The sequence below is a fragment of the Acanthisitta chloris genome, unplaced genomic scaffold (genome assembly GCF_000695815.1).
Source record: "Acanthisitta chloris isolate BGI_N310 unplaced genomic scaffold, ASM69581v1 scaffold12181, whole genome shotgun sequence".
NCBI classification, from domain to species: Eukaryota; Metazoa; Chordata; class Aves; order Passeriformes; family Acanthisittidae; genus Acanthisitta; species Acanthisitta chloris.
The window spans coordinates 30,859-44,871 of record NW_008655809.1 but is presented as its reverse complement, the minus strand read 5'-3'; the positions used below and the strand labels follow the sequence as shown (position 1 = coordinate 44,871).

Genomic DNA, 14,013 nt, shown 5'->3' with positions numbered 1-14,013 from the left:
CTGGGTCATGTCCTTCTTCGCCACCTTCTGTGATCTCTAGTATTGCTGCTTTGGAGAATCAAATGAAAATGATTGATTCTGTCATGAACTGTCAGCAGCTGACCAGTTTAAAATCCATAGAAAATGGATCAGGGGAAAGTGACCATTTGAGCAATGACTCCTCATCAGCTGTTGGTGATCTTGAAAGCCAGAGTGCAGGCAGCCCTGCAATGTCAGAGTCTTCTTCCTCCATGCAAGCTTTGTCTCCTGTAAATAGCAATAGTGAAAGCTTCAGATCAAAGTCTCCTGGTCTCAGTAACCAGGAAGAACCACAAGAAATACAATTAAAGACAGAAAAACCAGACAGTCCACCACCCACAACTGAAAATGGAGGCGCATTAGATCTGACATCCACCAACCCAGGAAGACCGGTCATCAAAGAGGAGGCTCCTTTTAGTCTGCTGTTCCTGAACAGAGAACGTGGTAAGTTTAAAAGTACTGTTTGTAATATCTGTGGCAAGCCTTTTGCTTGTAAGAGTGCATTGGAAATTCACTACCGCAGCCATACTAAAGAACGTCCATTTGTTTGTACAGTCTGCAGTCGTGGGTGTTCCACTATGGGTAATTTAAAACAACACTTACTGACGCACAAATTAAAAGAGCTGCCTTCTCAGTTATTTGAACCCAACTTTACTCTAGGTCCCAGCCAAAGTACTCCTAGCCTGGTCACCAGTACAGCACCTACCATGATCAAAATGGAAGTGAATGGTCACAGCAAGCCGATCTCTTTGGGTGAGGTTCCCTCGCTTCCAGCTGGAATCCAGGTTCCTGCTGCACCACAGACAGTGATGAGTCCGGGGATCACCCCTATGCTGGCACCCCCCCCTCGCCGGACTCCCAAGCAGCACAACTGTCAGTCGTGCGGGAAGACCTTCTCCTCAGCAAGTGCACTGCAGATACACGAGCGCACCCATACCGGTGAAAAACCGTTTGGTTGCACAATCTGTGGTAGAGCTTTTACCACAAAGGGGAATCTTAAGGTAAGAGGCCACATAAAACTGTAAAGGCTCGGGGAGGGGGGTTTAAGGCACTGCGCTTGAACTCAGCAGGTTTGGTGCTAAGTGTTTGTCCCAAACACAGGTGAGAAGGGAGCTTCAAGGAAATGGTTGCTGTATAGTGGTGATCATTGTGCTTCCACTGTGTTGAAGATAGGGACTGGAAAGCAGCTGTGCAATGATGTGAACTCCAAAACTGGTTCCAGGTGTACATGCAGGCACGTTGTAGTTCTGACAGACATGATGGCACACCCAGTCAGCTGATGGACGTGTTTTGGCAGTTCTTGCAGACCATCAATACAAAATAACCTCGCGATAAACCAGAAAGGCAGACCTTGCCCAGCTTCTTGAGTACCTCCCCAGTTTCCATTTTCTGTACTGCTTTGCAGCCATTGCAGACTAGAAAGGTGTTTGTCGCAGATTTACAACGGGCTACTACAGGACTGACGCCTCTTAGTCCTGCAGTGTGGTTAACCATCAGGACGCAGCCTGGGGAATGCATTTTAAAAAATATTAAATTCAGCAAAGTAATCAGTGCCTCTGACATGAGATAAAGGATTATAAAAACAGACAAGATGTAAAAAGGGGAAGGTCAGGAAAAAACACCCATCTCCTAATATGAGTAATGCTCTTGGTAATCTTCAGCGTGTGAGGACTTCCAGCTTGCATGTGAAATTGTCTAACCTAAGAGAGTATGTATTCTTTAGTCTTGCAGCGCTGCATTTGTTTTCACTGAGAAAAAGCAAATGCACATTGAAAAATTGCTATGGAACTGGGTTCTCTTTGTGTAGGTTGACTGGACCTTAGAACTGTGTCTTAACTGGAACTGATTTGTTTTCAATGCGAATTAAAAGGCTTTTTTTTTTTATAGAAAGCAAGTGCTACTGTAAGTAACAGCATTTCAGGCCAGACACCTCACCAGAACATGCTAACTTTGGGGTGCTTTTTGTCCCTTTTTACTCTGCAGGTTCACATGGGGACTCACATGTGGAATAACGCCCCTGCACGCCGTGGCCGCCGCCTCTCTGTGGAAAACCCCATGGCTTTGCTTGGTGGTGATGCACTCAAGTTCTCTGAGATGTTCCAGAAGGATTTGGCAGCTCGGGCCATGAACGTTGATCCCAATTTTTGGAACCAATATGCTGCAGCTATCACTAACGGACTTGCAATGAAGAACAATGAGATTTCTGTCATACAGAATGGAGGCATTCCTCAGCTCCCAGTAAGTCTAGGCGGAGGTGCCATCCCGCCTCTAAGTAACCTTACCGGTGGCATGGACAAAGCTCGCACGGGCAGCAGCCCTCCCATTGTCAGTCTGGACAAAGCAAGTTCTGAAACGGGAGCCAGTCGCCCATTCACCAGATTTATTGAGGATAATAAAGAGATTGGCATAAATTAAAAGCATTCATTCCGAATAACTGTTGGACCACTACTCGGCACAACACTTGTCCTGTTTCATGTACAGCTTTTGAAGCTCAGCATTAGTTTCCTGACCTAAATGCATAGGTTCCCTTTTACCCATAGCAGAAATACATAACTTTGTGGCTGCTGAAAAGTTGTCTTGCAAGATCTGCATGGTACTTCTTTCAACAGTGAGTTTGACTCTTACTGAGAACTTTGAAACCTTTTAATTTAACAGAAAACAAACAAACCAATCATGGGATAACTTCATTAGAAACAGAAAGAGGGTAGCCTACATCCACTTTGCTTCTTACAAAACTTACTATCACCTAAGACAGGGGGGCTTCATTACGGCATTCTGTCACACTTATTTGCTGGTTTTGTTCAAATTAGTTAGCAACTTGGACTATGTTTTTAGGAATCTTAATCTTAAATAAGTGATTTAGTACCCCAATGCTGTGTATTATTACAGTATCCTTGTCTGTAGTATTTATAATGTTAAGATTATGCGGGTAACAGACAATATACTAGCCCCAAACTTAAATGAAGCTTTTGTACTGCAAAATACATCTGGCTATGTGATTTTTCTTTTTTCTTTCTTTATTTTTTTCCTAAGCAAGTTTTGTTTTACTATGAATAAGTGGTTTATTTCAATGCAGGCAAAATTGTGAAGTTTTATTGGGAAAGATAGCATGCTTTTCATGTGCAAGTTCCTGTCAGTAACAAACCTTTTTTTATTTAAATATTTGTAGCTGCTATGTGGACAGTTGTTCTATTAAATGAGAAAAAAATGTAGTGTGGATTTTAGCTCAATGATTGGAAAACAAGTTACAGACAAACCTTAGCACCATAAATTATTCACAACATTATAAACAGTTGTGAGTAAATACTCCGTGTTATCAAAGCTGTACAATAAAAAAGTAATGTTTGTATAATGTGGTTGCAAACTCTTAATTTATACTATTGCACTTTTAGTATTTTATATTAGGGAGGTTTGTCTATAATTTGAAACTGAACAAAGATGTAAACTATTTTATAAATAGTACTATGACTTAAGGAATAAGGAGGAGAACCCTGTTGCAGTTTCTTGTTTTGTTTTAAGGTCAAACAATGAGAGATCTCTATTAACTAAGCAGAAAAGCTGCGGAGAACTGTCAGATCCTTAGGAAACATGGGGCCTGCCATTTCTTAAATGGAAATGATTCATTTAACTTTTCTACGAAGCCCACTTAAAAAGCGTGACCACCCCTGACAGAATTCTGATACATTTATCTTAGGAGAGTGATATTAATACAAGTCTAGGATAGAGGAAGGAGAACATTGTGTAGGTTTAATTTTTACTGTAATCTGTTCTGTCTCTTTCACACATAACCACGAGATGCTGACTGCCTAATAATTTGGGAACAAAATAAGAACTTTTGGGCAGTATGAGCAGCAGTAACATACAAATATTCTGTATTTATCTCCAACTCTGGCTGATTATCTTTTCAGATTGCTCCAAAACACAATGTACTCTGATAAATATAATTTCATGTTGATTGCATTGTTTAAATTACACTGAGTAAACAAAGGGAATGGTTCCACTCATAAGTTAGGCTGGGGATGCTGAGGAGACTGGGGCTTAATCAAAACTTGAACAGTAAATGTTTTGTGTACTACCTCATTTTTGTGCATTGCAAGCATGGTGGAGTTGACACTATGAATTTCCGTCCAGCAGAATTGCTTGAAGGACATTATGGGTAGCTGGGTAACAGCACAAGGAGTTTTATGCCCCTGAAGAATGAACGAGACAGTGAGGTCTTCTCAGTTGAGACTGAAAAATAGGACAATCTTTCTTATACAACAGAAACCATTACTGTAAGAGGATGGACTATTTCTGCCATCACATAATAGAGTGAAAAGAGGTTCAAAGACTTATTAGCCGTTTGTTTCTATTGGAAATGAACAATGAACTCTACAGCTCCATTTTCTACAATGATGAGATAGGGATATATAGATATATATATCTATATATAAGCAAAATTATATATCTGTAACACCTCTACAATATAACATCAATTTTAGCCACAGTGTGCGGGTGGTTAGAGGTGTTTCCAAGCATTGAAAAAAAAAACTGAGGTGGCTTAATGTTGCTGTATTTCAGCAATTGAATGTTTTTATTTATCTGTGTAATTTTTGGTGTGACTTTTTTTTTTTGTTAGTATTTGGTACCATGTAGTGTTATCTCTATTCCCTAAAGGATGTGTATAACTTAAAAAAAAAAAAAAAAAAAGAAAAAGGAGAAGAAAAAAATGAAAATGGAAAAAAGAAAAAAGATGTAAAGTGTTGTAAATAAGATGGTTGATGATGGTACAGTAAGACTGACCCCATTTTGTATTCAGGGTTAGGCCATTCCTCTCTGCATGGTGAAGAGAGACACTATTTTTATACTGTGATACCATGTAGGGCTAGGAGCCTCCCTGAAACAGCTGGGAATTGTTACCTAGATCCAATATTTTTTATTATTAAATCTTGTTGGCTTGACACATCTACTGATTGAAATGGATGTCTTAGTCTAGGTTACTATTTTTGTCATATGGAATTGAATAAAATGCAGGATGTAATATTATTTCTGAATCGCGTTCCTTGATTATTCTAATAACAGAGCAAGATATGAGACTAAGGTCACTTGTGGTAGATTGGTGTCAATGACTTCTAATCGTGGCATCTGAAAATCGGAATAAGGTCGACACCTTATACTCAAATGTTTTTCTAATTTATATTAACAGTGCAAAGGGATAGAATTATCAAAATATCTTTTCCAATGAAAATAAATCACAAGAGCATTTATCGCAAGACAGTAGAACAAAAAATGCCCAATTAAACATCACCAACAAAAAAACATTTTGGAGGGGGGAAAACAGACTTTGGAAGGGCTGCTGTTTCAAATTGACTGCTTTCTGAACACTTATGTGCTGTCTACTGAAAAAGCCTCCTTTTCAGGTTATTTAAACATCTGCCTAATGTTCATGATACACTGTATGATAAAATTTGGGAACAAATTTATCAGGAGCAGTTCAAATTCTAAACTACAAAAAATAAAGAAAAAGGAAAAAATTGACAACTCGCATCCATTCATTCCAAATGACATAACTTGTACGTTGAAACCCATAGTTTTGGTTTTTTTTTTTTCCAAGATCTTAATTTATCAAAGCATGTCTAACTTTAAACAAATTATTTTTTTCACGTTGATTTAAATGGAAGTATTTACATTCTTATGGTTAGGCATGTGATTAAGTATCTCCTGCAAAAAAGCTGTATGTTCGAGTAACCTTCAAGCTGTTATATTCCGATGGTGAATGCCTGCTGCATTTAAAACGGACAAAAGATAAATAAAAGAGAAAAATCTGTATTAATCATCTTTCAGTGGCCTTGTTATGAAGATACTGTGTTTTATAAGACAAACTCAACGAAGGTATGAGTTTCCTCAGGTGACTCAACAACAAGGTTTGTGCTTTTCTTCCTGCATGCACATCCCTGAGCCTTGCTGAGAGAAAACATGATGCGCAAACGAAAAGGAAAGCAAAGGAATGCTGATAGTTATGGTTCTGTTCAAAACACAAGAGGAAAATTACCTGCATTCCCCTCCTCCTGAAAAAAACAAAACCCCAAAACCTGATGAAAGCAGAATGGTATCTATTTTTAAATATGGATTATTTTTTTTATTATAGGAAGACATTAAATACTAAAATGTGCTACACAGATAGCAATGATCAAAGTCTGTTGAATTACAGATGTTTAAAAATAGGGCCATGGAGGAACTCTGTATTATCAGAAAAAATTGCCAGTTACGATTTTTTGAGGGGAGGGTTAATTTTACAACATGAATATTCTAGCAAGGCTTTCAGACCCTTCACTTATATTTTTCCCATGAGTTATTAGAAAGAAAGTATTTATGACAAATGATTGACATAACTATGTTCTTGCCCTTTTTCCTTTTTCTGTCTATTAGCCCTCAATATATTATCTGTTCCTTTACCTGTTTTGTCCTTTCTCTCTTGGCAAATACTTTGTTTTTCTGAAGCTGCATTTGTGCTGTATTTGTGTTTCCTTTAATTTACTTCTCTGCATGTACTTTCATTTGGAAGATACTGTGTTTTATTTTTTTCCTTTCTCTCTAATTCTGCAGAGGTCAAAAGAGCTGCCTGTTTTTTACATCTATGTGTAACACTAGCATAATGAATGATGAAGTCTTCAGTGATGTGATCAGGTATGTGCGTAGCTCACAGGATTTGCTAACAAACATGCCATTCACACTCCCTCCTCCAGATGAAGGCATGAAGTTTGTTAGTGTTGCTGGTATGGGGCAGCCACAGATAGGTGGGATGATGGAAGGCCTGATCCTAACTTTACTGTGCCTGCTTTTATGCCACTGAAGCTCCATGGGCTCCATGTTTATTCTGTTGCAAGAGGGACCGCTTCCAGGTTCAGATTCAGTCTTGCTGTACTCTACACATTATCAAAACAATGGCTAGCTCTACAGTATGTTAAAGTATGTCTAAGCAAAAGCATTCTGGACTTTATTTTTAAAAAGAGGGAATAGAGATTACGTATATTTTAGTACATTCCGCAGGATTGTCCCAGTTACAAAGGAGGTCCTGAAAGCTGAATCTAAAAAAAATAAATAAAGGCTATGCCCCTTAATATAGAATTTGATGTCATCATATGAATAATCAGTGTATTCAAATAAATGAGTAAAAGAATCTGTAATTTTTATGCGTAACAGTAGAAGAATGTGAGACTCTTGCTATGGCTCTGCTGCACAACATAGGTACTCAGAGGGAAATGCCTTCCCTTTGCAGATATTAAAAGTATCAGCAGATTTATGAAAAGAAAAATATATGTGCATGTCACAGCACCAATGTATAGTATTTTATTTTTTCAGAAGGGAGAATATCTCAATCAATTGACAAACTGACAAATATGAAAGCTGACAGCTTTGGGCTGTGCCACTGACATATTTTGAGGATGTGGGCAAGTCGCTAATTAGACTCTGATTCTGCTTGAGAATGATAGACTTCTGGGGCCTCTGGGAATCAGGGACTGAACTCCCCTTGCAGAGTCAGCTAGCACCTTGTAGTATTGGGATGAGTTTCCCCATCAATAAGATGGGGCAACACTTTTGTACCTACCTCACAGGGGTGTTGTGAGGAATAGTTTTATGTTTGTACAGTATTTCAGAGATGGAAAATGCTTGGTATTATCGCTGATTTTAGAGAGTTTACAATACATGTACTATTATTTATTATTTGTACTCCAATAGTACCTATGGGCTCCAGTCAGGACTGAGAGGCCTTATCCTAAATGTTGTACACTCACCTAGTTGGGTTTGATAAAAAATCTTACTCAGTAACATTTTCCAATGGAGGTATTTCATTATCAAGTATCTATTTGATTACTATAGGGTTTGATTCAATTATTTAGGTGTTAAAATTGATTATAGGTTTAGACCATGGCAAAGCATTATCTGGTATCACATTTTGTTTTGAGCTTGTATTGATTTTCAGAAAAAGTGCACCAATTTTCTATGGATAATCTAGAATCAAATCTTGCTATCAGTGGAATTCTACTGTACTTTTTGCTATTAAAGCTAAACGTTAAAATACATGTGTGTGTATACATTATTATACACCAATATATAATATACATGTACCTATAAACATATATGTTTTAAATTTCTTTAGCTGTTTAGAATTAATTTCAAACTGTGTATGGCATATTTTGCTCAAGCCTTACCCATTTCAGATGCAACTAAAACATCATTAAATGGTGTTGACCCTCACTAAAGATATAAGGACTGGAAATCATGACAATGAAAGATGCTGTCACTATTACTAATTTATGAAAGCTTGTGAGGAAAGTGTCTAAGTCTCAAATGTGTTAAAAACCATCCCTAAGTCATATAAGTCTTTACTTAGATTATGTCAAAATAAACTATTATATCAGAATGAGTTCACTGTATATAAGTATGTTAAAATGAATAATTAAATAACTCCAAAGGTAATGCTTGCTATCATTTGGATGCTGAACAGAAAGTAATTAATTTCCCAGATTGGCTAACTACAGTTAATATTTTTTTACAGGTAAGAATTATCTGATTTACTACACTATGTTAAGAAACCTCTTTAGCTATTGTTCCTGTGCTAAATATATTAGATCAATTAATTCTATTGATACTCCTGTCTTTTTTTTTCAGTATAAGGAAAGTTTTTGGTTTAGCTTTTAGGTTGTCATGGGTGATGTTAGTCTCACTGTTTCACTCAGGCACATCATGTAAATGTATGGGTAATGGTGGGTGGATCTAGTCTAAAGAATGTTTCTTTCATTTCCCTCTGGCAACGACTGACATCTCTCCACCACCCCATTCTAGTTACTTGCCAACAAGTTGTAGGTTGTGGACTTTCTTGTGTTTTGATTATGACTTGTGGCTCAGCCAATTTTGTCAAACATCTGGCACTTGGGCTGATACAGTGCACACTTCATACGGGACCTATAGATATACTAACATAAGTATTGTATTTAATATAGTCTGGTGGTGGAGGGTATAAGTGAACACCCATGCTGGAAATCATATGCCATTACCTGTTGTGTGTAGCAAATAAAATGTGCACATAAAAGGATGTGCTCATCAGGTGGTTTCTATCACTTTATACTCTCAGCAATGTGCCTGATGTAGGAGGTTTGGTTTGGGTTTTTTCTTTTTTAAACAATCTTTGTAAGAACAGTATAAACAGATACCTTAAACAGGGAAACATGCCTTTTGAGGTAAGAGTTTTGCAGGTAGAACTTCATTCAGACTTTCCTTTGCCCATTTTCTATTAAATTACTCTTCCCAACATAGCCTTCTAGATCACTTCACAGTTAGAATTTAGTCCTTCACCTAGGTTTTAGTCTGCATCATCCAACTCTAAGCGGGCTTACTGAAATCAATGGGTTTTATACTAAGACATTAGCTAATGCATCTAACGGGCAGCAGAATCAATTTGCCTATGCATTTTGGAAATTTTCTAGAAAGAAAATTGAGTTAAATCTTCAGTTTCTTATGTATCTTGTGTCTTTGAATGTGGTATCTGTTCCAGTATTTGGCAACAGTCAGGTCCAGTCTGGGTCAGACTGTGGTACTTTCCCTTATACTGGGCAGCCCAGTGCTCCACAGGTAAACTAATGACATGTGCTGCTCAGTGTAATTTAAAGGAATTTTGTTTAATATGTTATCAAGAACCTTATTACAATAGCTGCAATTCCAGCCTCACAGAAGGTAGATTAAATGAGCCTGGTAGTCTCTGTGGCCTACATCTTTTCCTCTTCCCCAAGCTCTACTATGTTCATGAAGCAGTTTGCCAGTGGTTCCACTGTGTATATTCAGTTTCCTTTCTTCAAAGTAGTGCTGTTATGTTTGTTTCTTCGATTTCATTGTCTTCCTGCATATGACTATGTTCTTCACATTTTTTCTTTTAAGGTAGTGTTAGATTTGCCCAATGCACATGTCTATCCTTGTATTATGTTAAAAGATTAAATTCTTTTTTACATTTGAAGCCAGGTCATATTGTCTTTACTCACATCTCCACCTAATTCCAATTAACTTCTCTTATTGGGAGTATGAGTAGAAGATACTGCACAACGAAACAAAATCCAGCACCTTGAAACTTGGAAGAATTTTCAAATGTTTGTCCAACTGGTATTATTGCATGCTCACATATTGGGCATTCAAGTTTATTAAGCTCAGTTTGTGAGCCTGTTAAACTAGTTCCACTCTTACTTCCTTTATATCTGGAGACTCTTTGAGGCTAATCTTGGTTTTCCGTACTTTTAAAAAAAGTAGCAACATAGTACTTTTCCCAAAAATCTGCATCAAAATAACATTTACTTAGTGGCTAATATTTTCTATGCAACAAGCAAATTATAATAAAGGAATAATCAAATTTTGCTATTATTTCGATGGAACAACTCACACATAGTGCTGAGATGGAAGTAAAGCTCAAATGAGTACAATAGGTAGCTTTTTCTTTTTGCCTTTTTATCTCCAGTGCTAAACAAGAGAAAAATAAAAGAATCATATACCACATAAAAAGCAACCAATATAGATATCATGACAATAGTGGTGTTAAGAACAAACATGGGCACAGTACCAGAATTAAAGAGAACAGAAAATATAATGACCGAAGATAAGAGATTTTAAATATATAATTAAATATATAATAATAAGGAAACAGAACCACACTTCTGCACAAATAACACAACGGGTTTCCCTAATAATGATGAGATTTATTTTTCTTCAAGCATTTACTTATCTTGAAGTTAAAAGCATCTGTGGGAAGCCAAGCAGTGTATCCCTGGGTTCAGCTTAGACTTTCTCATCAGCACATGTTAGGGTGGGGAGTTCCTTAAACCAGAAATATAATTTAGTCAATGTTAGTGTGTGTGAATATCCCAAAGACATTTCCAGCTTACCCGTACTCCATAGTCCTAGAAAAAAATTGGAATAAAATATACCAAAACAGGAATGAAAATGGCCCTTAGTGCATCCTGATAATTGCAGCTATAAAAGGACTCATTCTAGTGTCTTTTACTGAGCACAGATATTACTCTAATTTCTACAGAATCACACCTGATTTACACCATCATGAACAAAATCAAAGGGCTGCAGTGACTGTATCATCTCTTTTTCATCAGAGAAAGACACTTCTTTTCTTAAACCATAAAATTGCCAGCACACTTTTTCTGTTACAAGTCCCGATACATACTGGAACAAACATGCTATAGTTAAGATTTATCTATACAACTGTATGTAACAAACCCATTCCCATTCTGGAGGCCACCTGGCCCAGCAGAGGCTGCATCCATACCATTTCAAACCCTTTCACTATCTTGAAAAGGAATAGTTACATCCAAAGAGAGTACTCGGATTGGCCCTTGCCTCCCAAATCCTGCCTGGATGTTGAATGGTAGCATATCCCTCAGCTTATGTCGAAACTGCCCATGAAGATGTTGCTGGCTGATGGGGAAATCCCTGACTGCCTGTCCTGACCTGGTCAGTTCAATGAGACCATCAAAGCATATGAGGGCAAACATTTCTTTCCTGAGGAGGAAAATGTGGAGTCATTTTCTATCCTGCCTTTAGGTAGCTCTACTTTTAAAATAACTGGAGTTGGCTCTTTATCAGACCACTCCTTTCAGCATCCTTCTCTCCTGCTGTTAGGAATTTCACTTATGTGGTATTGTGGTCCACAACTCATGCTCCTGGGAAGCTGGGCTTCTACCATCAACTCTCACGTGCAAAAAGAGAATCACTCCTTCTAGGTTTTCTGGGGGAGTTCTCCAGATTCAGTGAAGCTGCCAGAACATCTTTTAGCACCTGTTTATTCATTATTTTATCTAGGTATGTTATCTAGCCCACTCTTGTTCCAGCATAAGAATATACACATGGTTATTCAGGAATAATATTTCCTGAATACTTGTGTAGACAGAGTAGTCCCTTAAGTAATGAGTTCAATTAGGCTAAGATACACTATGCAGCAATTCAATAACAGAAGTCCTGGGAGGTAGGGGGAGAAGAGGCTTGCCAACTGCTTACACACAGTATGCTGGATGACAACTAAAGACTCCGTGCTGTGGCACATTTGGCACATGCTGGCCTTCAGTTATGCCTAGCAACTCCCAAGGTTTGAGCAGTTCCTTGCTGAGGTTTTAATCAAGGGGAAAAAAATAGCATGGTGTGCAAATTAGTAAGACAACAGGCTCCATTTGAAATCTCTTTGGGGATGTTCAATCTTACAGAATACCAGCATCCAAGAAAATCAATTTATCTTCTGTTTTTTGCCTAAAACATATCAATAGACAATTTAATTTACCAATTCAGTACCCTGAACACAGACTGTTGGATTCAGAACTATAACTTAAAGAAAACACTCTCAAAACCTGAAATGCATACAATTTGGCAGATTTGACTTGGGAATTACAACAGATTCAACATTTGGTCTATATTTCTCATTTCCATTGTTAAAACATTTAAATATCTCTTCTAACAAGGTCAGCTGAATTTTAAATGAGTGAAACATTCTACCATGTTCGTAAAATTTTATACCTTCCCTGTATATTCTATTGAGAGGATAATACATCGCAAAAATGCCTCTTAAATCTTCTTTGGCTCTGCCTGTAGTCCAGTGAGACTACTCTTCACAGTTTCCACTTCAAGTGCAATCTCCTTTTGAGGAACCTGTCCAAGATTTAAAGCCTGCTTCAAGTCATTATAATGACTATTCAAATGAAAACAAAACCCAGAACCTAACAACACTACACTAAAATAATATGGAATTAAAAGATTGTTATGCCAATACCTCAGAGTCATCTTCTTTTCAAACTCTTGTTAAAGCAATGGGATTCTGCCTGCTGGAGCATTAAGCATTCTTCTGTGGTTTCCAAGGAGGTGACTGCCAGTCAAACCTCTTGACTGCTGCTGGGGTTAAGTCTTCAGAGGTTTGAGATGTTGATATGGATTTCATAGCATTGATTTTTATGAGGAATATTAAAATGTAAAGTTTCACTCAAATGCTTCAAATGAATTGCCTTACTTTAGTAGTCTTGAGTCTCAGAGTCAAAGAAAAACTTTGGGTAATTAAATAAGAACCAAAAGCAGATTCCAACTGCTGAAATCATACCACAGTTTTGGAATCTGTGGTGAGATACCACTGATGGTCTACAAAGATTAGAATTTGCCCACTGGCTTGGGATACTTGAGCCATACCAAACCTAATTGCTGAACAAAGCGCCCAGTAAAAGCAAGACCTTAACAGGGTGTTGGAAAACAGGAAAAAAACAAACCCTGTTTCTCCACTGCAAGACAGAAATTCAGCTGTTCTCCTGAGCACTTAAAATTGATGCGCTATAGTTTTCATGATTACAGCATTACAGTAGAGCTGAAGCTCTGCCAAGGATTTCGATATGGTTTGTTTTTAACTCATCTATATGCCAGTTCATTAACTTGAGGTAGGCTTTTCTCGACTTGTATTTGACTTCTGCTATCATTATTCTTATAACTGGCTTCTTTCCATGTTATTTTGTACCCTGGCAAGTTGTACTGTTCTGTTCACAGGATGTATTACTGAATAACTGGTTGTAGCATAAGTGAAAGCATTCAGAGAAATCACAAACACCCATCACATTGCTGGTTTTATTTGTTTAGACATCAGATACTGTACTCTTTTATATTCTTAACTTTGGTGGAACAGGGTAGGTTTGTCTCCACTTTTTCTTTCTGTGTACACCCATAAGTAGGGCACAGACACTAAAATGACCATGTGTTTGATAGCTGATCCTCTGTTCTGAAACTCAACAAATTCCCACTAGCTTGTGCCCAAGTCTGACGTTTGTATTTCTCCTGGAGTGATGTATTCACATTATACATTCCTCCATGAGTTATTTTGTGGTTAATATATAGAAAATGGGAGGGTATTTTTTCTCCCAGAATGATTCAGAGATTTTAAATTCACTTATTAAAATTCACTTATTAAAACCTTGCTACAAAAATGATCAGAAAAGA

General features: G+C 37.5%; 1 protein-coding gene across 1 annotated transcript in view; it reads left to right on the top strand.

The window, feature by feature from the left end:
* SALL3 (spalt-like transcription factor 3) overlaps positions 1–2,433 on the top strand; it is a 13,618-nt gene extending 11,185 nt beyond the window's left edge. The window contains exons 3-5 of the mRNA XM_009084078.1: positions 1–462; positions 679–1,019; positions 2,002–2,433. The exon at positions 1–462 is cut by the window's left edge and continues 2,525 nt beyond it. Of these exons, the coding sequence (XP_009082326.1) occupies positions 1–462; positions 679–1,019; positions 2,002–2,433 (1,235 nt within the window). The remainder of the gene's footprint in view (positions 463–678; positions 1,020–2,001) is intronic.
* The last annotated feature ends 11,580 nt before the right edge of the window (positions 2,434–14,013 follow it).